This window comes from Protopterus annectens, chromosome 9.part0 (assembly GCF_019279795.1).
Source record: "Protopterus annectens isolate FY-2018-M chromosome 9.part0, PAN1.0, whole genome shotgun sequence".
Taxonomy (NCBI): domain Eukaryota; kingdom Metazoa; phylum Chordata; order Ceratodontiformes; family Protopteridae; genus Protopterus; species Protopterus annectens.
In genome coordinates this window covers 720,984,728-721,011,233 of record NC_056743.1, presented here as the reverse complement: position 1 = coordinate 721,011,233, position 26,506 = coordinate 720,984,728, and the positions used below count along the sequence as shown (strand labels likewise).

General features: G+C 41.0%; 1 protein-coding gene across 1 annotated transcript in view; it reads right to left on the bottom strand.

Moving 5' to 3' along the window:
* The window catches only part of RUVBL2 (RuvB like AAA ATPase 2), a 1,077,211-nt gene that overhangs the window by 761,089 nt on the left and 289,616 nt on the right, over window positions 1–26,506 (bottom strand). The window contains exons 5-6 of the mRNA XM_044083345.1: window positions 26,484–26,506; window positions 3,965–4,031 (exon numbers count right to left, since the gene is read on the bottom strand). The exon at window positions 26,484–26,506 is cut by the window's right edge and continues 107 nt beyond it. Coding sequence (XP_043939280.1) covers window positions 3,965–4,031; window positions 26,484–26,506 — 90 coding nt within the window. The remainder of the gene's footprint in view (window positions 1–3,964; window positions 4,032–26,483) is intronic.

Genomic DNA, 26,506 nt, shown 5'->3' with positions numbered 1-26,506 from the left:
ATAACTAGAATCATAAATCCATAGATTCCAAAATAAAAATGTACATAAGACAAAGTTATGGAAAAGCATTGGTTTATACAGGGTGGGTCTGCATGAGGAATTAATGCAGTTATATATATACTGAAGAATAAAGCAGTCTTCTAAACATGGAAGCACAACATGGCTGCCCTATCTTATGCAAAGACCTATAAAGATGCCAGATTGTTTTAAGATACTCAACTCACAAATGATCAAGTCATCATTCTGAAAATGTAAACCAGACACAGGAAAAAATATAAAAACTGTCTGGTAACACTATAAAGTGAATATTAAAAAGCCTAAGACCAGTCTCCAGGTTCCTTTTTTTTTTTTGGGAATATGAGGGAGAAATTTCAATGCACTGACTTACAAAGGATCTTACTACCACTTTGTCAGAACTGAAACACAGTCAAATATTTGAGAAGATGTTACCGGATGCCATGGCAGGGAAGGGAAGACTCAAGAGGGAGCACATACTCAGGCTTAAGACTAAGATAATGCCAGTTTTAGGGAGGACCTTCCTAGCTATGTGAAACTCTCTGTCATAGCTTAAATGAAATTGTATTTGTCTTGCCAGAGAACATCTTTGATTCCTATCTAGCAGCGGGGGTTCAATCAAGCTTGGTTTAAAGGACAGAAGAGGAAGTTAGTTCTTTTGGATCTCAAGCCAAGAGATCCTCTGGAAATTCTGAAAATGTTGCGAGGTAACTTGTAATCAATCAACACTGCACTATAAACAGGAACTCTAGAAACATTACTAGTAATTAATGAAATTTGTTCATCTGAGGTTCTTCTATCACTAATGAAACTTAAAAGGAGTAAATGGCTGGCTGGCTGTCAGTTAAAATGCCGGCTGCAAAGAAAGCATCCTCACAAACCAGTAACCCAGGACGAACAGCTACAGTAAATCGTACAACCTTCATTACAACTGAAATATGATATATTTTAAAAAAGCTGAAAACCATGACTATCTTCCTACAAGTCCAACCATTTGGAATATTCACCCCCCCCCCCCCAACAAAACAGAGAAAATGTCTAGAAGGATGATCTCTTCCCAACAAGGAAATTAATCACAGTGGATTAGCAAAGGAGAATCACCTGCCCTCCCCAGTGCTGGCAAGAATGGTTCTTCCCTATCCGAACAGAGTAGGTGAATAGCCACAGATGTTGTTCCTGAGCCCGCTGGTCCTTTGTGGCATCTGAGTGGTCCAAGCAATGGCTGATACAAAGGCAGCGTGGGACAATACAGAAACTACCCATAACCAACTGGAAAAGGTTTTCTATCCTTGCTGCCCAAAGAAGGTCAAATTACTGGGACCCAGTACTGTACAGTATAGTACAGTACAGTGCCTAGCTGCAAAAGATGCCTGACAAGTGGATAACAGAGTGAAAGAATCTGTCCGATCTCACAGCAGAAAATAATCTTTAAATAAATAATTCTTTACCTTAAACAAACAGTCACCAAACATCGTGACCTCAGACCCTAGCAAGTAAGTTTGACATAAAGCTCCACTTTTTTCTACAAAAAAAAAGTGAAAATTAACAAGGAAATCCCCAAAGGAAACCAGGGCAGTCTGTAAAAAGTGTCAACAAGTGGATAATGGGTCTTGACAGATTTGGTGTTACATCCTGAGAGGAAATTTGATAAAGAGGAAAGCAATTTTAGTGTCATACAAAACTGCAGTGTCTTTAGCCCCAACTAATCAACACATAACATTTTCTTACACCAAAAGTGATAACAAAGGAATCCTCACAGGGAAACAGGACTAACTGATTGTAAAATATGTCTGAAAAGCATATAAAGCGAACAAGTAGGTCTATCTCCAGTCAGAAATATTTTAGTTTATGGATAAAACTCTTTGTGACAAACACCCAACACCAAAGTTCCAGCCATTAGAAACACAGTTCAATAAAAGCACTTTTTCTTCAAAAAGTGTAAACAAGGGGAATCCATACTGAGATGGAGAAATGTGTGTCGGCCAAAAGCAGTATCTGATATGTAGATAACAGAGCTTAGAAGGGTCAGTGATGCCTTCTGAATTAAAATTAGTGTTAGAGATGACATATAATGACAACCACCAAATACGCTAGCCCCAGTCCCTCACAACACTATTAAGCACAACCATTTATTTACTGTACTTTACAAACATTATATTTTTCCTTATAAAAAGTAAACATATCCCAGGAAATCCACACATGGACCTCAGACCCAATTACCCCGTGAAAACAATGTCTAGCAAGTGGCTAGAAGAGCTTAGATGAGGTGTTAAAACATTCTGACAAAAATTTAAAGTTTTGAGGCATAACTTTTAAATGACAACTCACAAAACTAAAAGAGCAAGCCCTAGACAATGAATACCGAGACTAAAGCAGTTGTTTTACTGAGAAAAACAAATATTTACAACAGATTCCCCTCTGGGAATCTAAAGTCAAAGTATCAGACTCCAAGGTAAACTTTAATGACGACCAATAAAACAGCTCAGAATACATGCAAAATTAAACTTTAGCACTTGACTTCATTTTAGTATAAAGAAATATAAAAGTTGTGGAAGGCAGTCCCCGGTGGAGAACTTAATCTGTCCAACCATGAAGAAGTGATGGCCAATGGTCAATCTTCCAAGCCTTCTTTGGAGTACACTCAATGGTAGCAAGAAAGCTCTGAAATTTTTGCACACTAGCCACTGATTGTATCCTTCTGCACTTGTGCAGGGCAGTGGCTAGGGTGCATGGAAGGTACTCTAAAGCTTTGGAAACTGGCTGGTGGGTCCAGTCCTTTGCAGGATGTCTGATGTAGCTTTAGGCTTTTGCAGTGAAGAACTGCAAGATAGTATTTATCCAAAAACATGCATGGTCATTGTACACCTTTGCATCCAATCCTGAACACAAAGATATAGCCTCCTTTATGCATCCTGCTGATAGAGACCTTGCAACAAATGGTTGGGCTGTTCCAACAGCTACATAGGTACCTACACAGTTAACAGGCATGCAATCCAGGAAACTATTAAGGAGCCCAGTCTAAATTACCAGTTACCCCAAAATACTGCCTGGGTATGCAATTTGCTCATTTCACACAGCAGGCATATGAAGACTGAGGGAATCAACACCTGTACCATATGAAGTAGCTCATTAACAGCTCATAACCTTAATCCTCTGCACTGCCAGGACATTCTCTTTGCTGCCAGACACATCACTGTCTGCTGGGTCAAATAAGCAGTCTACTGTCAAGGAACTGCATTTTGGTATGTCTAAGGAATCTCTATTCACTCTTCTAATATTATTAAAACTACAAGACTCTAAATAACGTGTGAACAAAAATCTGTGAGGAGAAGCTATCCTCTATATATCTTCAGATGATTCCAGTGACTTACCAAAGTAATAATGACAAAGTTAACACTGATAAATTACTTTACCTCTTTATAACTGGTGTAAAGGAAATGAAGTCGGTAGTTTCAACTAGTGACTGGTGAATTTTTTTTATAGTATTAATGGAGTGGAACATAGACAGGTCATTATAAGGGCAGTTCACAGTAAACATGGTAAATTTCCAGTTATTTCACTGCAGCAAAAAGGCTTTTACATATACTCCCTAACTAGTAAAAACAAACTCCAAAATGAGTAAACCCTAGGCAAAATTGTATCTACTATTTAATGAATTGTTTTTGGTGAGCGGTTCTGCACACTAGTGTAGTTCCTATAAGCAAAATGAGGCCTGCTAGTATTCGAACATTCAGAAAATATCATATACAATTTAAGTCCTTTGCATAAGTAAGGACTATATATTGTTGGCATCACAATCAAACTACTGCGCACACGCACACACACACACACACACACACACACACACACACACACACACACACACACACCAATTTTCTTTACTACAACATCCAGCTTCTTGAATGTTAAGCAAAAGAGTGGACATGGGGTAAGAATAGACTTAACTCACCGTTCCTGTGGCTGGTCTGTCTATTTGGATTTCTACCACCTCACCCTCAATAATTTCTGTCTCTTCCCTAAAAAAAAAAAAAAGTTTGAGAAAAATAAAAAAGTGACTGGCGAAAATGCAAAATATTTCTAAAAATTAATGCTACAGCATCAAAATTCTGGTAAGTTAAACCTAGTCTAAAACCATTTTCATATACCAGGAATAACACAATGGAATCTTTTACAGACGAAAAGAATATATTATCCTGATTGAGATGGTAAGAGTTCCCAGGCATCACTTTTTGAGAAAAGGAAAGCACTAACCACACATCTCACAAACATTACCACTACCTATGGTATAAGTTAGAAAATGCATTTTGTTGACTTGCACTTCATGTACTATATACAAAATGTAGATTTCAATAAAGTGAGGTCTGAAAGGGTTTCCATATACAACCACTTGTGCTATGTACTATTCTGCTTATAACAGTATCTAGTTTTTCATAGGTTCATAGGTAGGTACTAGGCTATTGGCCCTAGGGCCTATACAAGCCTAGCCAAAAAGGTACCCTGGCTTTCACCACCTAAGAAAATTATTTTCCTGTGCCCCTGTCAAGCAGAACCACAGAAGTGATCCCCGGGGTGAATTTCCTATTACCCATCGAATCATTAAGATTTTTCTTGAGGAGTGTTAATGAGGAACTCTGTTTGACATAGATAGGTAGTCTGTTCCAGAGTATAAGTCTCTGGGACAGGAATCTATCCCTCCAGCATGTTTTGTTTATTGTGGTGACAAGATTTAGGTCCCTAGAGCGTGTAGCTTGGAGGGATTGGGATTTCCTTAAGTGGAGCATGTCAAACAGCTCTGGGTTTGACATAGCTTTGTATGTTAGGCAGACATCACCTCTGAGTAGGCGATATGCAACGGAGTAAAGCTGGAGTTTTTTGAGACGGTCTTCGTAAGGCATCTGTTTGAGGCCAGTAATCCTCTTTGTGAGGTATTTTTGCGGCCTTTCCAGTTGTTGCAGATGTCTTGTGAGGTAAATACCAAAAGGGGCGTTGTACTCTATAATAGGTCTAATGAGTGATGAGTAGAGAGGAACAATGACCTCTTTTTTTCTGGATGAGAAACCTTTTGTGATGAGGTGTGCCACGTAGAAGGATTTCCTGACCACTGTGGCGATGTGATTATCAAAGGAGAGTACTGTCCACCTGTGTCCTAAGGTCTCATCAAATTTTGGGTGTTAAGTAGACTACCGCTTATGTGGTAGTTCATGGGTACAGAGTTTTTATCAAAGGGGATGACAATGCACTTTTTGGCATTGAGCTTGAGACCATGTCTTTGACACCAGGCATCTGTCTCAGTGAGGCCCTTTTGTAGGATGTCCACATCGTTAGGAGTTTCGATTATGGTTCCTAGTTTGCAGTCATCTGTGAATTTAGTTAGCCAAAGACCTTTTGTGTTAGCCTGTACTTCAGAGAAGTAGATACCAAACAGCAGAGGACCCAGGAGGACTGAACCCTGTGGTACTCCACTTGTCACTGGTCTGAAGTCTGATTTGGAGTCTGCTACTTTCACGGTGTGGGTTCTGTCAGTAAGCCAGTTGGCAACCCATCTTGTGACATAGGGATTTATACCTAGTTTAGTGAGTTTATCTATAATTCCAGAGTTCGGGATGGTGTCAAACACCTTGGCAAGATCTAGATAGGCTGTGTGAACCACCTTACCCTCATCTATGGCTTTGATGACTACTTCAAAGAAGTCTATCAGGTTTAGGAGACATGATCTGCCTTTTACAAACCCAAACTGTGTGGGGTCCAGAGTTTGGAGATTTCCAATGTCTTTGTTTATGAGTTCCATGATGATACGTTCCATGGCCTTGCAGACTAGGCTCGTCGGGCTAATGGGGCGGTAGTTCCCGGGGTCTGTTGTGCCCCCCCCCCTTTGTGGAGTGGGATAAATTTCGCGGTGCGCCATTCAATGGGCACAAAGCCTGAGGTAAGGCTATGATTGAACATGGTACTTAGGTGGGGTGCCAGTTCATTCTGTAGTTCATGTAGAAGGCAGCCTGGGATGTTGTCAGGTCTCATGGATGCTGTGTTCTTGGCTTTGGAGAGTGAGGTTTTTACCTGTGCAGCCGTGATTACAGGAACTTTGCATTCTTCCGGTATGAAGATGGGCCATTTAGGGGGTGAAAGGGGGATAAAGTTAGCACTGAACCTATCTGCCAGGATGTTGGTAATATCAGTTGGTTCTGTATATTTAGTGTCATTGTGCTGTAACTCAGAGCAGATCTGAGTGTTGCCATTGAGATTTTTTGACATAGCTATAGAATGCTTTGCGGTTGTCCTTAGAATCAGTGGCAATTTTGTTTTCATAACTAGCTTTAGAGGATTTTATGAGGCTTCTTACGGAGGCTGACCAGGGAGTTCCTCCAATCGTGGTATTTTACTCTTTTTTGCAACAGTTTCTTTCTTCTGTTGTAGAGTTTGTTTATGGCAGAAGACCACCAGATTGGCTTCCTTTTTTGGAGGATAGCATCTTGATTCTGTTAGGGATAGCATGATCCATGCACTCGTGTAAGTGCTTATAAAGTGCATTTGTGTAGGATTCAGCAGTCGTACCTCTATTGTAAATCTGCATAGTTGTAGTGAAGTTTGCCACTTCTGTCTTAAGAAGCGTGAAGTTGGCTTTGGAAAAATTTTTTACGGTTGTTTTCCTAATGGGGGGTGGGAGCGGGATGTGGATGTCTAGGGTGATTAGCTTGTGGTCAGATCTGACCAACGAGGAGCTGACCTCTGGTGTGGAACACCGGTCACCCATGTTGGTGATAACCAGGTCTAGGATACTGCTGCCCCTGGTGGGGGTGTGGATAAGTTGATCCAAGGCGTTGGAATTGATGATTTCCAGAAAACGTTGAGCAAAAGACTTACTCGGCAACCCTAATGAAATACATACCAGTGTTAATTCAGCCAGGCTAGCAGAAGACTTTCCGCTAGTCAGGAAAACAGTAAGAAAAAAAATTGTCAGTGCCAAAAGTTAATCTACACATGACGGGCAACATTTTATTTGCATATAATGGCTGGGAACACTATGTCAGATATTTTACTTTAAACTGGTTAGTTAAAACTGTGTCTGATTTGAAAAATAAAAAAGAATGAAGTCACACATGACATGACAGCAATTCAATTTTTAATTGTGCAATTAAACAATGACAAGGTGGAAAAGTTAGCAAAAAAGGAGAAACTAAGACACTAATCCCTTTCTGCTTGTCTGTAGAGCTGAATGTCTTGCACAGTGGATTCAGTTTAATGCTGGCACTGGATGCCATATGATATGCATTGGGTAAAAAAAGGAAAAAAAATACTGTAGTACGTTGGTTAGCAACCCCATCCCATAAAAAAACTATTTGCTACAAAAACACCAACTACAGGAAACACAGACAATCTTGTCTTGGAAGAGGAGGGTTCTTCAAATGGAAGATTTATGAAGTTTTGTGGCCAAAGCCGAAAGGACGCCACAAAGCAGAGCACCCTTCTCTCTACCAGGAAAATAAACATTGGCACATGGAATGTCAGGACCATGTATGAGCTAAGCAAGGCAGCCCAAGTGGCAGCAGAAATGAGAAATAACAACTTGAGTTTGTTGGGAATCAGCGAGACAAGGTGGACAGGGGCTGGTCAGTGTCGATTATCTACAGGAGAGTTGCTGCTTTATTCTGGACATGAGGACAGTGAAGCACTTCACTCCCAAGGGGTTGGTCTTATGTTGGCTAAACAGGCCCAGAGAGCCCTGATTGGATGGGAAGCACATGGCCCCAGGATCATCACAGCTTCATTCCATAAAGAAGAAGAAAATTGTAATGAATGTGGTCCAGTGCTACGCACCAACTAATGATAGTGAAGAGGAAGATAAAGACCAGTTTTATGAAAGACTGCAGCAGATCCTCGAGACCTACACAGACAAAGACCTTACTATCCTTATGGGCGATATAAATGCCAAGGTCGGATCCAGTAACATAGGATATGAGCAAATCATGGGTACACATGCTCTGGGAACAATCAACGAGAATGGTGAAAGGTTTGTTGATCTATGTGCTCTCAACAATTTGGTCATTGGAGGCAGCATTTTTCCCCACAAACGGATACACAAAAATACATGGGTCTCCCTGACTACACAACAGAAAACCAGATAGATCACATATGCATCTGTAGAAGGTTTAGAAGAACATTACAAGATGTCAAGAGTGAAAAGAGGGGCAGATGTAGCATCTGACCATCACTTGGTGGTGGCTAGACTGAAGCTAAAGCTAAAAAGAACCCAGGTTCAAGAGTCATCTAGGAGAATCAAATACAATGTTCATCTATTGAAAGATTCTCAGACAAAAGAACAGTTCAACATTGCACTGAAGAACAAATTTGAAGTGCTACAAGAACTGGTTGAGGAGGGTGGAGTAAACAGCTCTTGGCAGAATGTGAAAAAGGCTGTAGACTTAGCTTGTCAAGAGACACTGGGACCTAAAAAGTATCATCAGAAAGAGTGGATCACTGCAGAAACACTGGTAAAGATAGAAGACAGAAAGAGGAAGAAGGCAAAAGTAAACAACAGTAAAACCAGAGCTTCAAAGATCAAGGCCCAAGAAGAATATGCAGATGCCCACAGAGAGGTCAAAAGATGCATTAAAATAGACAAGAACAATTATGTGGAACAGTTGGCAGTTGAGGCAGAACTGGCAGCTTACAGTGGTAACACAAAAATGTTGTATGATATCACCAAGCAACTTTCAGGAAAGTACAGTAAGCCAGAGAGACCTGTTAAAGATAAGCAAGGGAAAACCATCAATAGTACAGAACATCAACTGAAAAGGTGGGTGGAACACTTTGAAGAACTTCTAAACAGACCGTCACCTCTAAACCCTGCAATTATTGAACCAGCCAATGAAGATCTACCAATCAATTGTGAAAAGCCAAGCAAGGAGGAGATCAGGAAAGCCATCATCCAAATGAAAAATGGGAAAGCGGCAGGACCAGATAACATCCCGGCAGAGGCCCTTAAAGCAGACTTGAATACATCAGTGGAGATGTTGTACCCACTCTTTGAAAGAATCTGGGCAGAGGAAACTGTTCCTTCAGAATGGAAAGAGAGCCATCTCATTAAGCTTCCCAAGAAAGGGGACCTTAGCAAATGCGACAACTACAGAGGCATTAATCTTCTATCAGTTCCAGGAAAAGTTTTCAACCGTATCCTTTTGGAAAGGATAAAGGACACCACTGACAAAAAGCTGAGAGAAGAGCAGGCAGGCTTCCACAAAAATAGATCGTGTACTGATCAAATTGCAACGCTCAGAATAATTGTGGAACAGTCAGTTGAATGGAACTCACCATTGTATATCAACTTTGTTGACTTTGAAAAGGCGTTTGATAGCGTGGACAGAGAGACACTGTGGATCCTTCTGAAGCACTATGGTATACCAACGAAAATAGTAAATTTGATAAAGAACTCATACAATGGTCTATCATGCAGGGTTATACATGGAGGGCAGCTCTCTGAAAGCTTTCAAGTAAAAACTGGGGTCAGGCAAGGATGCTTACTGTCACCATTCCTCTTCCTGTTAGTTATCGATTGGATTATGAAGAAATCTACTGCAGGACAGAAAAATGGGATCCAATGGACCCTATGGAGTCAGCTGGAAGATCTGGACTATGCTGATGACCTCGCCCTCATCTCTCACAGCCAGCAGCAAATGCAAAACAAGACAAATTTGGTGGCAGTTACAGCAGTAGAGGTGGGTCTTAACATTAACAATCTGAAGACAAAGATCCTTAAATTAAACTCCACAAATACTAACCCTATCACTCTGCAAGGGAAGCCACTGGAGGAAGTGCAGTCCTTTACCTACCTTGGCAGCATAATTGACAAGCAGGGCGGATCAGAAGCTGATGTCAGGGCAAGGATAGGAAAAGCAAGAGCAGCCTTCATACAGTTAAATAGGGTCTGGAAAACAAGAGAACTATCCTTGATCAACAAGATAAGGCTGTTTAACTCTAACGTGAAGTCAGTACTGCTGTATGGGGCAGAGACCTGGGAGTTAAACAAGACCACCACTAAAAAACTTCAGACATTTACAAATAGCTGTCTCAGGAAGATTCTACGGATTCGATGGCCAGACACTATTAGCAACGCCACCCTTTTGGAAAGGACCAACCAACTTTCGATTGGGGAAGAAGTTAAGAGGAGGAGGTGGAGATGGATTGGGCATACTCTTCGTAAACCAGCAAACAACATTACAAGACAGGCGTTGCGCTGGAATCCTCAGGGGAAGAGAGGAAGAGGCCGCCCACGAAACACCTGGAGGCGAGACTTTGAGGCAGATGCTAAGCTTAGAGGCTACACATGGAACCAAATAGAACAGCTGGCCCAGGACAAGATTCGGTGGAGAGCTGTAGTTGGTGGCCCATACCCTGTCAAGGGTGACGGGCATAAGTAAGTAAGTACGTTGGTAAAGAATAAAAAATTAATAAAATATGCCAGCCAAAGGAGTAGATTTAATTTTATACTGCTGTATAATGCTGTACCTGAAGCAGTAAAAAAAAAAAAACTTGTGGAAAGCTGAATTCAGTTTTATAATGCTACACCTTTTGTGGTTGAGAAAATGCACACTACTCTCAACTAAGGGTAAAAAGGAGATTTGGAGCAAATTAGATTCAAAGTTTGGATGTCTCGGCTTACAAGGAAAAAGCACTGGAAAAGAACAATAAAGAACTACAAAAAGCTGGTCAAACAATAGATGAGTTGTATATTGCCATGCAATGTTCTACTTTGTCCAGAAGATTAGTACTGCATTAGCTTCACTTTTACATTTCCCCAACCTAGCACACATATACCTCTACTATAAGGAATGCACACTATAAGTTTGTTACAGACAACAGAGAACTATATATCAAGTTATACTATGCAACTTTCATAACTGTTATGCTCCAGCCTCAAGCTACAGAAGCAGAAAGATGTAGTTGTAAGATACTTTGCACTTCTACACACACATACACAAAATGGCACAATGAATTGTCTTAAGAACTTTTAAAGCTGCTTGTCCATCAGAGGTGCACTTCACTTCTGGCCTCTTTCTGTCTGGCAATGCCAAGTTGTGTTACAGGTTTAAAAGTTGTAAAACATTTTGCATGCCTATACGTGTTTTCCCTGCATCTTGCTCACTGTACATTGGAACTGTTAAATATCCACATATTATAAGAATTATGACCGAGTTTCCCCAACCATAACCCAACATCTACGTGTTCTCAAACATTATCAAGTAAATTCACCTCTCCGGCTTTGCTCCTGGGATGAATTTCTTGACATTCATTTCTCAAACACAACAAATGAAGTATATTCAGAGACCCTATCATTCTTATCTAAGGAAGAGCCCTGAATTTAATATAATACTACAACTAATGCCCTGGTTTGCATGGATGAATTTGCAACACCCTTGAGTCAGTTTTATACTGCCATTGGATAACTGAGTTTATGGAGCTTAATGAATGCTGTCACACAGTAACTGTCATGGCAGTGGCAAAAATATTAAAATAACTAACAGGAGAACCTCTCAAAAAAGATCAGCCAATTAGCTTCCACGATTCCAAATTTAACAAGACTAGTACAGACTGCAGTTTATCCATATACCAAAAAACATAAGCGGTATAGTATCCTAGTAGTCAGCAGGAGTCCATTTTTTAGTTCATTACTCAAAAATGTGAGTCTCAAAGCACGTTTGAGTAAAGAAGTCTTGAAATGAACCCATTTAATGATACCATATCAAAGGAATACTGCAATATGAATAAACAAACTTTTAAATGCATTTAAATGAGGCAGTGTGCTCTTCAAAAATGTTTTCAACATAGGAATATAGACATGACAAGAAATATTTTCAACACAGGTACAGCCTTTATTAACACAGTTAAATAATGATTTAGCTACTGGATGCAACTGCAGAGACCTAGAAGGTCTTGATGCAGCTTATTTTCCCCCAGAAGCAGAGTAAGGGCTAAGGTACTACAGACTCATGAGATAAACATTTCTCCTTCTTGGTATTGTTGGAGGTTTGTAGCTTCTCTCGGAGTCGTAATTTGGAGGTTTACATCTGTAATGAGGGAGGCAGCATAAAAAAAAATAATTTCTTACGTTTGGTAAAATACTATGTCAGAAGCTGTGATTTATACTTCCTGTTGGACAAACAGAATTAAGTCTGAATGTTGCTCACTTCTACCCTTAATGCCTTGTACACAATGTAACCTGCTTGACTCAAATTAAATCCTTCTATAGCAAGCTGTTCTCCTCCTCCTGCTCCTCTTCCTTGCCATCTTGTAAGACATTACATGGCAATGCAATTCAACAGCTTATTCATACCCAATGCATGCAAAGGTAGACTACTCCTAAGGGCAGTGACTAGTGCAGAAACTCTGCTGATTCCCTTGGAAGAAATTTAATCAGTGATCATTTCAGCTATCTAGTTAGGCTGGCATAATGGCAAAGATATTTACCTTTCAGACACAAAGTGCAGGGTTTAATTCTCACATGGTGTAACTGGCTAGGTTTAAAATGGCCCACATGGGCAGTGAGCCTAGCACTAAACTTATGTTCCTGTGATTGTTTGACCAGTACTGTTACCAAGGAACACTAACTACAACTTATGTAGGGTTTTGTATGTTGCAAAAATTTCATACTGTGACAGCTTCTACACGGGAACAACCACATGAAGGTTGTTGCAAAGTATTTATATGCATTGACATGGAATCAGGCAAAGAACAAAACAGCAATGCTGTAAGTATCCTCTTCCATGTTCAAAATATAAATTTTTTTTTAAATTACTGATACTGGGGAAATGAAGGTTGGGTATGGAGAAACTAGCACTGCATTAGAGAAGACAGAACCTGAATAGCAACTTCTTTAAATGGAAGTCACCTTCATCCCCGGTCATTTTTGAACATATCAGTATCAAAAGTATTTTCAAACTGAGACCCATAAAAAAAGAAGTTATGTTTTTACCATAACGTTCCATCTGTGTTCTTGATCTTCATTCATTCTTGACTGATGGGTTTGGTTCAGGCCTCTTGGAACTGACTCGGCTGTTAGACATAGCTTGCACCAGCCAAAAACTCTCAAGCTAAGGCACTACCCACAATACCCCTCTTCCCATTACCTCAGATCTAATTTACAGTAAAGAAAATACAGAAGCCCTGTCTAAGGTATAACCCTATAACCTCCCAGGACCAGGTCTGATCTTACAGAAGTCTGTTGGAGGGGGTAGGAGGGTGGGATGTCAAGAATGAATAAAGATCAACAATACATGGAATGTTATGGTAAGGACATAACTTCTTTATCTGATATTGTCAATCTTCCCTCATTCTTGACTGATGGGACAGAGTCTCCAGCTACTTTAGATCCTGGGCGGCCCTAAGGAAGGATCTTTCTGAGTACTATAGCGCCAAAGGATGTCCTTCTCCTGGAGACCATGTCTAATTTGTAATGAGTGATAAAGGTATAAGGAGCATCACACATTGCAGCCACACATATTTCTTCCATACAGGCCTTGGAATGAAAGACTGCTGAAGTGGAAACAGATCTGGTAGAATGCACCCTAACCATAGTAGGCAGTTTGAGTTTATTTTGATTGTAGACAAAAGTAACATAGTCTCTAAGCCATTTTGATAAGGTAACCTTTGATACAGATTTGCCCAATTTGGGTCCTGAGAAGGACAGAAATAATTGGTCTGATTTTCTACAAGATTTTTTGTCCAAATAAAAACATAATTGTCTGTGGACATCCAGCAGATGTAAACAGTATTCACCTTTGTTTGGAAATGTTGGAAAGAAGATTGGCAAATCTATAGACTGGTTAATATTAGATTCTGATACCACTTTGGGGAGGAAGGACAGGTTAGTTCTTAGTGACACTCTCTTTCTGAAAAATGATATAAGGATGTTTCACACACAAAGATTGTAACTTGGAATTTTTTCTAGGAGACATGATAGCTACTAGGAAGAGGGTTTTCCAAGACAAAAACTTGAGGTCGCAAGTAGCTGCTGGCTCAAAAGGCTGTCGAACTACACTTTGTAAAACTAAAGTCAAATCCCATGGCACTACAGGATCTATGAATGGGGGTTTTAAACGTAGAGCTCCTTTAAGAAACGTTTTGCATAAATGAAGAGACATCAAGAAATGATCAAGTCCATCATGAAAACTGGAAATAGCTACTAAATGAACCTTAACTGTGGAGGTAGAGGCTCCCATTTCAAATAAGGTCGCTAAATGTTCCAGGATCTTATCAACTGACACTAAAAAAGGGTCTATGTTGTTCGTACAGTCCCAAATCAAAAATCTTTTCCATTTGCTTAGGTAAAGCTTTCTGGTGGACAGTTTGTGGGAAGCCAGAAGAATCCTTTGTACTGAAGAGGATAAGTTATTCTGCTTGGCAATTACAGAAATTGTAAGTGCCAAGGTGTCAGCTTGAGATTTTGGAGATAGGGATGCACCAAACCCTGAGGATGAGATAGTAGGTCTGGAGCTGGGCCCAGAATCCAAGGACGGTGAACCAGATGAGGCCAAAGAAAGGAGAACCAGATCTGACGGGCCCAATAGGGTGCAATGAGAATTACTTTGCTTCTCAACCTTTGGGCTTTCCTCAAAAACTGGGGAATCAGTGGAACAGGGGGGAAAAGGCATAAAGAAGTCCCAGAGGCCAATTAAGAAGTGCGTCTCTCAGAGACCCTCCTTGAGGAGGAATAAGGGCAGAGTAGCTGCTGCATTTGTTGTTTGTCAGAGAGGCGAACAGATCACAGCACAGCTGGCCCCAATGACAAAAGCTCTGCATCTCTATGTTGTGGTTGAGAAACCACTCTTGAGGCAGGAGGGTGCATCTGCTCAGCTTGTCCACAATAACATTGGAATTCCACACGATATGTGTTGCTATCAGAAAGTGGCTGGAAGTGATAGCCTATTGCCAAATCCTTAGGGCTTCCCAACATAGTGGGTAGAATCTGGTTCCTCCCTGTTTATTCATATACCAGACCGCTGACATGTTGACTGTTTGAACTGCAATTGTCCCCGAAGGAAGGACAGAGTGGAATGCTTGCAACACTAAAAGCACTGTCCTCCATTCTAGGATGCTGATGTGCAAATTGGCCTCTTGCGGGGACCAAGTGCCTTGAACAGTCCTTCCCATATAATCCCCCCCACCCCATCTGAGAAACATCTGTGGTCACTAAGGCTTTGGGCAGAGAGGGAGAAAAAGTGTGACCCCCATAGATTTTCTTCTGACTTCATTCATCAAGATAAATCCTTTTTGCAGCGATTTATCAGGAATGGATGGGACATCGAATGCATTAGAACAGACCATTGGGACGCCAAGAGCCACTGCAGCAACGTCATATGATACCTTGTTAGGGGTACTAAGGTTACAGTTGCTGCCATGATACCCAGAGTTTGCAGCACCAGGCGAGCAGGAACTTTGTTTTGGGAAATGATCTTTTGAACTTGAGACCTTAGCTTCATAAGCCTGTGGAGGGGAAGGGAAGCGACACAGGAAATTGTATTTAGTCTTGCTCTGATGAACTCTAAATCTTGTGTAGGCGTCGATTGTGATTTTTCCTTGTTGATTGAAATACATAGTGCCTCGGCGAGGTGCAGCACAAAGTTAGTGGTGTATAGCAGTAGATGCCTGGAAGGGACGGTGAGGAGCCTGTCATCTAGATATGGAAACACTCGGAATCCTTGTAGTCTCAAGTGAGCTGTTACAACTGCCATGCATTTGCTGAACACCCTGGGGGCTGTGGTGAGACTGAAGGGTAGCGCTCGGAATTGGTAATGACTGGCTCCTAGCCAGAAGTGAAGATATCTTCAGGAGCAATTGTCTGTCTTAATGAGGTAATACACATCCTGAAGATCTATACAGCGCATCCAATTATCCTTCTCCAGAAAGTAAAGGACAGACTGAACCATGACCATCTGGAAGTTTGTCTGTTGCACACATTTGTTCAATAGGCCGAGATCCAGAATTGGCCTCCAGTCTCCTGCCTTTTTTGGCACTAAAATAAATCTGGAGTAAAATCTGGATCCTCTTTGGTCTATTAGGACTTCTTGGCTGACTCTTTTTTTAGGAGAAGCCTTTGGATTTCTAGTGCTGCTAGATCCCTCTAACTGGGTGGAACATCGCAGATTTGCTTTTGAAGTCTTGGTAAGAAATTGAAGGGAATATGGTAACCTCTGGTAACAATTTTCTGCACCCAGGTATCTGAAGTTATCGTAAGCCAGACTGAATGGGAAAGTTTTACTTCCTCAGACTGTTCCCAGAGGTAAGCAATTGGGCCTCCATTCAGGAGCCCTGGTGGAGTTGTCTGGAAAAGGAATCTCTGGAACCCTGATTATGCGCACCCCCTCTGTCATGGGAAGGACATCTTCCAGTAGAGTTCCCCCCTCTGTCCTGGGGAGAGTACTCACCACGTGTGTCACGAAAAGGCCCTTGGGATTTTTTGAGCCACATTTTCCCACTCCTCTGATTCCTAGAACAGGATTGTCGAGGAGTAGAAAGACAAACACACAGCAGGAATAGTCATTCAGTCTTTTTCATACCTGGCAAGTATGTCTTTAACTTTTGGGCCAAACAAAGATGAGCCATCAACCACAGCTTGAAGAAGGAAAACTTGAAGGGTTCTGTGAAATCACACAAGTACATCCAGGCATGTCACTTAATGGCAACACCTGTACCTGCTGCCCAAGTCGTCCTTTTGGCTGCATGGGCAATGAGCTGCATGGACGAGTTTAAGATAGACTCCAGGGTGGCAAGCTGTGAGGCAACTTTGTCCTGAACCTAGTCAGATACAGCTCCTGCAAGGTTGATAGAAAACTCAGTTATCAGGGCCCTTTGGAGTCTAGTAAAATGTGCCAAGAAGTTCAAGGACCTAATAGCAAAGGTCGATGATGCAAAAACCCACTTCCCGAACCTGTCCATCATCCTAGACTCTGGGTTAGGAGGATGGACAGTCGAACTCTCCACGGCGAGTTCCTTTTTGGTGGCCATTGCCACTACCATGGCATCCACTGTTAGACCCTTTGTCCAATGAGGCTGGTCTTCTGGGGCTGTCAAAATTTTATCTGGTCTCCGGGGAATAGGCTCTGTGGAATCAGGAGCTTTTCATGCCCACTGAACAATCAGCTTAACTAGATCATCAGTGGTTGGGAGGGGGGGGGTCACCAAGGAAGTAGATGTGTGGGCACGAAAAGCTTGCAAGAACACAGATTCCTCAGAGGATGGGTTTGAGGACTTCCAAACACCACTTCTGCTTCAATATTTCCAGGATGCCTCCGAAGGAGACATCTTCAGGGGGTGACCGGGGGAACCTTGCCCTTCATTTTAATCTGTGTCTTTTGTGACTGAGTCTTCTGGACAATCTAGGTGCTTCCTCTTGCATGTCCTCTTATGGAGTGGCTCTTCAGGGGAAAATTCTGAAAACACTGAAGAGGAGGGACCCTGGACCAGGGATGTCTTGCAGCTCCCTGTGCTCACTGCCCAGACGTAGTAGATTGTGACAGCAGCAACACAGAGGCTACGAAAATATAGCACTCTGACGAGGAAGGAGCCAGCTGGGAGCCTGCTGAGGCCAAAGCTCTCTCTAGAATCTGGAAGGCAGGCCCACCTGAAGAGGAATGGTAGCCTGAAACAGAGAAAGACCCCCTCGGAACCAGGGTCACACCCTGGTCTGATGAGCAGCCATCCAGAACAGGAGCTGGGGGAGGGTTTGAAACCACCATTGTCCCGAGAGCCAGAGATGGCACCGTAGATGTTATAGGAACCATACAAAGGGTCTCAGAACAAGACAGCCAAACCACAGTCCCAGACGTGCAACAGATCCAAAGGAGCCAAAGACAATAGAGATGACCTTGGTGCCAAGGTAAGGTCCACCATCAACACCAAGGTAGCTGGTACCGGGAGCATCTAAGTGGAGAACTCTAAATCTTGGAAGGAGAATAAACTGGTGGAGTGCTTGGACAGTAAGCCTCGGCTCCGGAAGGGAAAGAGGTCTGCATAAGTGTGGGAAGACCCCTGGCTGCCAAAAGCTAGTCCACCAATATAACTACATCTAATTCAGAGAGACTCCTTGAAGGATGGATTGACATTCCCGAACAGGACTCAGGTCCATCAACAAAGAGACTGGTGAGTTGACCCAAGAAGGGGTCCACAAAAGGGGAATATCTAGTCCTGGTAAACACAACTGACATGACTTTCAGCACCATCGTTTGTTGTGCAGCAGGGGAAGCTGGGACTGAATGAGAAGTAAGTGATGCCAGTGCAGAAGCTACTGCTGGTGCCAAAGAGGTCATCGGCACCAAAGCATCCTGTATCGGAGCAATAACTGTCAGCACCAATGATGACTGAGCCACTGCCAGTGCTAAACATGTTAATTCGGTCAATTTAGGTAATTTTGCTCTCGGTTCCAAAGAGACAGGATGGCACCTGCAACTTATGAGACTACCTCATGTGTTGATGGTGAAGTCTACACAGAATGACTTCTCTTTTATGTATCTGGCTTTGAACATTTAGAGGTCTCAGCCTTGGAGAGGGCTTCATCAAATGAACATTTTAATAAGCCTTTCAAGATAATTTATTACATCTCTCTGCTACAGTACAGGCATTGAAGCCCTGACAAATTTTACATGTAATGCACCCAAACAGTATATGCAAGAAAGATGCCCATCTAAATCGGGCATATTTCTGCCACAGTCCTGACATTGTTTGAAACCAGATGTCTCTCTCTCTGTTTTTCTGCCATTTCCATTTTTTTTTTTTGAAAGTTAATATCTACCAGCAATGGTATACCAAAAAAACCTACCTGTGGACATGCATGTTTTTCTAGGTGAACTTGGAACTCATTGTTTTGGTTTGTTAGTTGGGATATTTTGCAGTCACCCTATTTGTTATGGACATCAGTTGGGTATGACAACCCTGTGTTTCCAAATGTTAGCCAAACATTCCACTTGCGCTGTGCAGACGAGGCCACGAGAAGGCTGAAACATGCATGTCCACATCTAGTGGGGTTTGGCTTTATTGGCCTGAATGTTTTCAAATACAGACTTAAAAAGGTAAAAAGTCATGGACATTCAAAACTGCCATACAGCTGAAACACCAGATGTCCTGAAGGGGCCATATGAATATATCCCATGTTACCTCTAATGCAAGAGGTTTCAAAGAATTACAGTGAAAAGTCTAGCTTGTTTGGATTTTTCTTTTGACATTTGCAAGTTCAAAAGCATGTGAATACTCACTTAAGAGATCTACATTTCTATTGCAGCATAAACAGGACATGTTGGAGGAACAGATATGCAACACACAGAGAATAATGCTTCTATGGAATGATCTTTCACTCCACATAAAGCAAAGTACTTCTCTTACTCCACTCAAATGCAACTTGGATGACTGCATAGGAAATCATAATTCACCCCCTTCCTCACCCAGCTTTACACCAATGTCTCTCATGGATAGGGGCAAAAAGTAAATGTCCCAAGAGACCCAAGATATTTTTCTGTTGCCTCATGGTCATTCATACACAAAATACAAAAAGCCAAGCCTTACATTCCTTTGGTAGCTTAAGTTCCTTACAGATCAACAGCACACTAACTATCTAGGTACTTAAGACTATGAACATACATACATACATACATACATACAATAAAATGTGACTCTTTGTAAATGTCTTGAAGTTAAGATAAATGGTTAAGTTATAAGGAAAAAAAGGCTGCCTGTTTTAAAGCCAATTAAAAACTTGTCAAAAGTACAAAATGTGCCAGAAGTTTGTCCTATCCCCTGCTAAATATGTAATTTAACTAAAAATGTACTACAATGGTTGAACTTGATATTTTACAATCCAACACAGAAAGTAACCAATTTTACTGCCCTCTGGGGCAGCCTACAAAAGACTTACTCTAGTATTTCTCAGGCAGTTACTCAGAATTTTTTTGTTTCATACTGACAATTTTGTGTTCCAGGCAACCTCCAGGCTGCTTATACAATGCATTTACAAAGTGGACTCTGACTTTAAGCTGGGATGATCACAGGCTAGCTCTGTCACTATTAGTTACTACTGGATTGGAGCTTGGACAGGTTCTTATTTATCCAGTTGTAGAAATATCATCATAGATAGTTCTAGAATGCTCAAGTCCTTTGTATGGCAATGAAAATAGCAAGGGAAAATATGCTAGGACAGATTTCAAACACTTGTAACTAGCTATTTTGTCTCGTGAGTGCAAATGTGTGTGCATTAAGTCTAGCTGATGCTTGACCATGTGTGTGTTCTGCTAAAAAAGAGGAAGCAGAATTGGGGGAGGTTAAGTGTATGTTTTGTAGTTTAATGTGGGAAGTGTGTGTATGCATGAATGCTTACAGGTTAAGGTGAGAGTAAGGGCAAAGGCAGGCTGGCGATAGATTTTGTGCTGTATGTATGCGGAAGGTAGATGTGTACAAGTGTTCTACGGGCTAGATTAGGGGGCAGATTTCATCTAGTATGTGCTAATGTGTGTGGGGTGAGTACAAGACTGTCTTGTGTAGTCGCAATGTTATGAAAAGGGTTCTTGTAAGGTAAGGTGTCAAGTTAGTGCAAGGGGCAGGGTTATGATTAGTACACATCAGTAAGATGGTGCAGGGCAGTTCTTAAATGACAAAGCACATCTCTCAGAGATCCCTGGTATAACTAAACCAGCTTTCACACTTCCTTGGACAAATGTTCTTAATATAACATTCACAAAAAGCATACCACACACCATTTCCAAAGTGCTCAAAGTCACTCCAGTGCCCAAAATCTGTCAATTGTGCCACACGGTTTACATAGACATACTACAGTGACATTACTGACAGAGAAGCATGAAATGATTATGCTAGCAAAGTGTACCCCTTCTAGCAAAGACTGATTTGTACATCTCAAACATACAGTGTGCCTAAATACTTTTAAGTACTAACTTGATAACTGAAATCTCAGTTTCACGCCCAAGAACTCTGTATGATCTCAAAGTTTGGTCTACTACATCTTACAAATTCTCAGCAACGATGGGGTAAAGGAGGGTGAGAGTGAGTGGTCAACACCCATTCCTGGGGGGGAAACAAAATTGTGAGCTGCTGCATCAGTGACTCAAAAAATGTTTTCATAGGGACTGCTGGTAACAGCTATCATGCTGTATTACCTTGTGCAATAAGTAAATTCAAGAGGGCATACTCAAGTGCATGAAGAAACATACATTAAGGACCTCCTAGGCAACAGCTTAACCTGTTACCATCAGCCAGAATGGCAATGGTGTTAAAAGAAAGAAGTGGGCTTATCACGGGAAGAAAGCCCTGGTGGCTCCTTACTCTAGACTACAAAAGAGAAGATTGAGTTGATAAGCTTCTGCCATGGTCACGGCACAACTGGACCATACAGCTCTCATCCTGACTGGAAAGTGAATGTGCCGATTTTTGCCTCTGAGTAGGAACGACAGAAATAAGCGGGTGAATGGAAGGGGATGGTTTGCGAGGTCTGCTAGTGGTGGGGTGAGGGAATAAAAAAAGAAATAAAATTACAGCAATTACAGCAATATATACTGCATTACCAACCCTGGGTAAGTACCTTAACCTTTCAGCATGTTAGAAATAACATGAAAACAGGCACCCAAATGTATTAAGTCTCAGTCACATTAAGCCTTAGACCATGGAAATGGAAGAGAAGTGTACTTAGAGCCACAGAGGCAGAGCAAGGAAACAGTTTTATATCATGAATAAGTCTTGGTAAATACACTGTTAAAGAATTCTTAATTTAAGGCTACACTCAAGATGCTGCACATACAAAATTAATGCTTCGTTTTCCTGGAGCTATTAGATAAACTCAGACTTAAATATATACTGATTTAAAAAATGATACGCCCAAAAATGGTTTACATTATTCACGAATGGTATATTTATTTCCTCTGTCACAGATTCCAATGGCTCATAGGTAAACTGGTGGGGCCAAGTTCCCCTTATTTGATGATCTTCTGGAATAACTGCATTATCTGCTTAACAACTCATTTCTTTTTTCTTCTTAACTATCAGAACTTTATTTTAAGTATGTCATGTGCACTCCTGAATTCCATTAATATGCTGCAGCACATTAAAATCCGCAATTATGCTCCAAATTTGTGAAAAAGACAAACATGAAGTGTCTAGCCACTTTTAAAGCTATTTGTTCTTCTGAGGTGCATTAATTTCAGGTTGCGGTTTGTGTGGCAGTGGTAAATGTTTCACAGTTTTCAAAGCTGTGAAACACTTCATACCCGCACATTATTTTTGAAAACAGCAGTATAATGAGACAGTTAAAGCTCCATGACCACAACTCACTAGTTAAGTCTTTTTGACGTGGATGTAAAAATTCACCATTAGAACGTCAGTCTGCTTTTGAGATTAATTTATTGGTATCCACGTCTTGAATTCTTGGTATCCATGTATTGAATTCATAATTAAATGGTTACAGGTTTATAGACGGTTACAAAGTTAACAGCCCTAGAAACCTTACAAGCCTAGCCATATGTATCCAGATTTGCCCCAGTTGTTGGTGGTTAGGTGAGTGACATTTGCAGATTTAAGGATCTATGGTAGTTAACCAATTGCCGAAACCCTGGAGAAAACACCATGAAGCTTACGGACAGGACGACTTAGGAAAGCCTTGTAGTCGTTGATTATAACAGTGTAGTCCACAGAAATTCACAGGATAAAAACGCCAAGGAACAAAACGTTTCAGCCGTATAAGCATTCACTTCACAGAAAAGACACTGAAATCACACTAATGCTCCAAATCAGAGGGTTAGTGTGATTTCAGTGTCTTTTTTGTGAAGCGAATGCTTGGATTTGGATTAAACTATTTAAATGCCTGAAAAGTTTTGTTCCTTGGCGTTTTTATCCTGTAAATTTCTGTGGACTACACTGTTATAATCAACGACTACAAGGCTTGACTAAGTTGTCCTGTCCGTAAGCTTCATGGTGTTTTCTTCCAGGGTCTCAGCAATTGGTTTTCTAGTTATTTCTTTGACCCGTTGGCAGTTGTTGGTGATCTGTGGTAGTTAATAACTACTTCCTCTGTCCAGGAGGGACATGGGCACCACACTAGGAGTGAATCTGCTGTCACCCTTCCACTGATCTAGACTGCGTTTGAAGAAGGTCAGGGAAGGGCTCTGTTTCACATGAATTTGAAGCTTGCTCCAGAGAAGTGGCAGTCTCTGGGAGATGCATCAATCTCTCCAGCATGATCTGTTCATGTCAGAGATTAGGTCAAGATCCCTGGAGTGAGTAACCCTCATGCAGTTTGATTTATGAATGTGTAGCATTCCCATCAGGGCCAGGTTAGAGACTGTCCTGTACGTCAGGCACAGGTCACCCCTTAGCAACCAGCAGGAGACAGAATACAGTGATAGGGCTTTCAGTCTTTCCACGCAAGACTTGTTTTGTGTATCCTGTAATTTCCCGGTGAGAACCATCTGTGGTCTCGCCAACTGTTGCAGGAGTCTGGTGAGGTACATGCAAAAGGGAGCATTGTACTCAATTACTGATCTAATGAGGGCCGAGTATAATGGAATTATAACATCCTTAGATCTAGATGCAATACCTTTAACTTATAAGATATGCTGCATAGAAGGATGTCCTTACTACTGTGTCTACATGATGGTCAAAGTTCAGATTGCTATCGTCCTGAGTACCCAGATGACATACCACTGGGTCTACACTTATGGGGGTGCTGCATGTAATGTTATTAGCAGGGATGTTAGCTTTCCTAAAGGGAATAATGATTATGCATTTTTTTTGCATTTAACTTTAATCCATGGCTTTAGCATCAATCGATTGGAGACTAACTGGAGACCTATTCATAATCTTCTAAATCTGTTGTTGCTATCTTCTCAGGAAAGATTTTACAAGTCTTCATCACACTTTGCTAAAAATACTTCCTAATATCACCTCCGAGCCATCCATTTTGTTTTTCTGAAACTCCATTCCCTTGTTCTTGAATAACCATTTACCATCTGGGGTGCTTTCAGAAAAAATCTGCATATCCACTGTGTGTTCATATGGCTTTTTGTTTAGTGATTTTGTATCCTCCTACAACACAAAGACATAAGAGATTTGGTCTTCCTCCAAAGAGCCTGTAGGGGTGCATGTTGTACAAAAGTGAGCAAGACTGTACTTCGTGCGATGAGCTGGTATCCTATTCATGACATTTTCTCTGCCCTGCACTGTACACCCCCCTCCGACCTTGATTTAGATTAAGTGAATAATCACCAAATTATCTATAAATGAACAAATCTGCTGGTTGCTGGTTTAAAGGGAGGTAAATTTATCTTCTCCAATAGAAAGTTTAAACCCCATGAAAGAGAGGTATGTAAGTTTTAAGGTTGACATGTACATTTCTGCCTTCTTAAGATAGCAGCGAGTGACTTTTGCAGTAGCAATGACCATGCTGAAAGAAACCAGACTAATAACCAGTGAAAAACACTTCTGTTTGGGTCAAAAAGCAGCTATCGATATCAAGTTAGCCTTGTCCTGTTTTGCTTTGAAGAGAACTTTCTTCCTTTTCCTTTATTACAGGCAAACATCAACATCTGGCTATACTGAAAGGAGAAACCATTATCCTAGAACCTCCCTTTTGGGGCAACAAACAGCAATGTTTTTGAGTTGACTGCAAGGAAATCCACCTCTGAAAACTCCCACGTCTGAGAAATTTTAAGGAACCCCACCCACTATTATCTGATTTCTATACATGAGGCTGAGTAATTTGTCTGCAAAATGCATCTGCCATGTAAGTCTGTAGTTACTAGTCAATGGACACTATTACAGAGCACATTTCCAAATTTGAATAACCTCCCCACAAAATTCAAAGCATTTGGTTCCTCCTTGCCTGTTTACACACCACATCACTGTGGTACTATCTGCATTGATTTAAAGATGGTCCGGCTAGTCTTGGAAGGTTGTGGAGACCCTGTAAACTGCCTTCATTTCTTTCATATTAATATCAAGTGATTTCTCCTGTTGAGATGAGCTGTTCTGAACAGAAAATCTGTTGAAGTGTACAAACTAACTTCACTTCCTTCATATTTGTACAAAATTATTTCTACTGCTGTGACCAGCTGCCTTGAGCTACATAAGCTGCTGAGGTGGGCTCCCCAAGCATAAGCTAGAGTATATGATCAGACTCTAAACAAGAAATGATAGATATAAAATAAATCAGTATAGATAAGTTGTTGATGTCAGTCAACCATAGGATTTCCAGGGTCTGTTTCAAGAAGCTGAAGTAGAACTCCCTGAAACCACACCTACCGACGTCAGGAAACTGCTAACACACACATCTGTAAGACAGCCAAACCTAACTGAAGGGATTTTAAAGCATTTTTGCTGCAGAGGGGCTGTGCTTCCCTAAATCTGCCTAATGAGCCAATCAAAGTTAAAGCAATTCAGAGAAAAGAGAAGGAACTTAATTCCTCCTCTGAATTGGTCTGACCTTGGAAGTAGTATATTTAGAGATCTGGGTTGTGTGATCAAAGCCACCACACTTGCAGGCAGGACAGTCACATGTAAAAGTATTATCTTTCAAATGAAAATTACCTACGTGCATTGCAATGATCTACCAGCTGTGGTAAGATCATCTGCAACAGACAGTGGGCTGTAGTTAAGTCTTTGATAGCCAAGAGTAACTGTGGGACAGAAAACCCCATATGCACAAGACAATAAGACATACAGACTGGAGCCAAACGTTTTAGAGATTCTACTGTGTGAAAAGGAGAGTGAAAGAAGACATGCACCCTATAGTCTCAAAGGAATCATATAAATCATGGCTTAAACTCAAAGACTTGCTTGAAAAATATTAACTACTGTTGTTATGCGTAACTTTGACGTGTTGATCAGCTGTGGACCTATGTAAATAGTTATTTGTTTTATAATGGATTTGTTTATTCACTGTCTTAAAGCAAATTAAAAAAAAAAGAAATTGTCTTGCTGTAATAGTCTGTTGTTGAGATAACTGTAACAGGACTGACTGGGTTTATCCTCTCCTTGATTTGAAAAGGATCATTAACACAGCATCTAATTACCAGGAAAGCTGCTGGTACTAAGAAGGTCAGAGATGATTTCTTTAATTTATTGCTTTTTTTAGAAACTGAACAGTGCAACAAAAGCTGACTATTTTTATTCTAAAATCTACAAGTAATCACTGAAACATTCATGTTACTTTTACTGTCATTTATTAGGTTCTGTCACAGCATACAGAGCAGTGAGTTCACACCTTTGGGAGACATATGCAGACCATCCATAAAGAAAAATGCAGGAATTCCATACATCTTTTTCAAAGGTTGTAATACAATGAAAGAAATCTCTCCAAAAGCAGTTCTTCACTTTTGCATTTGCCATAGAGTTTAGGAACAAGACAAACTTCTGAACATGTCACTACACACATGCACAAAAAAAAAGCTTCACTTCTAACCTGCATCAACTTAATCAAGGACACTTACTTGATTCGGACGCCAATCGAGCG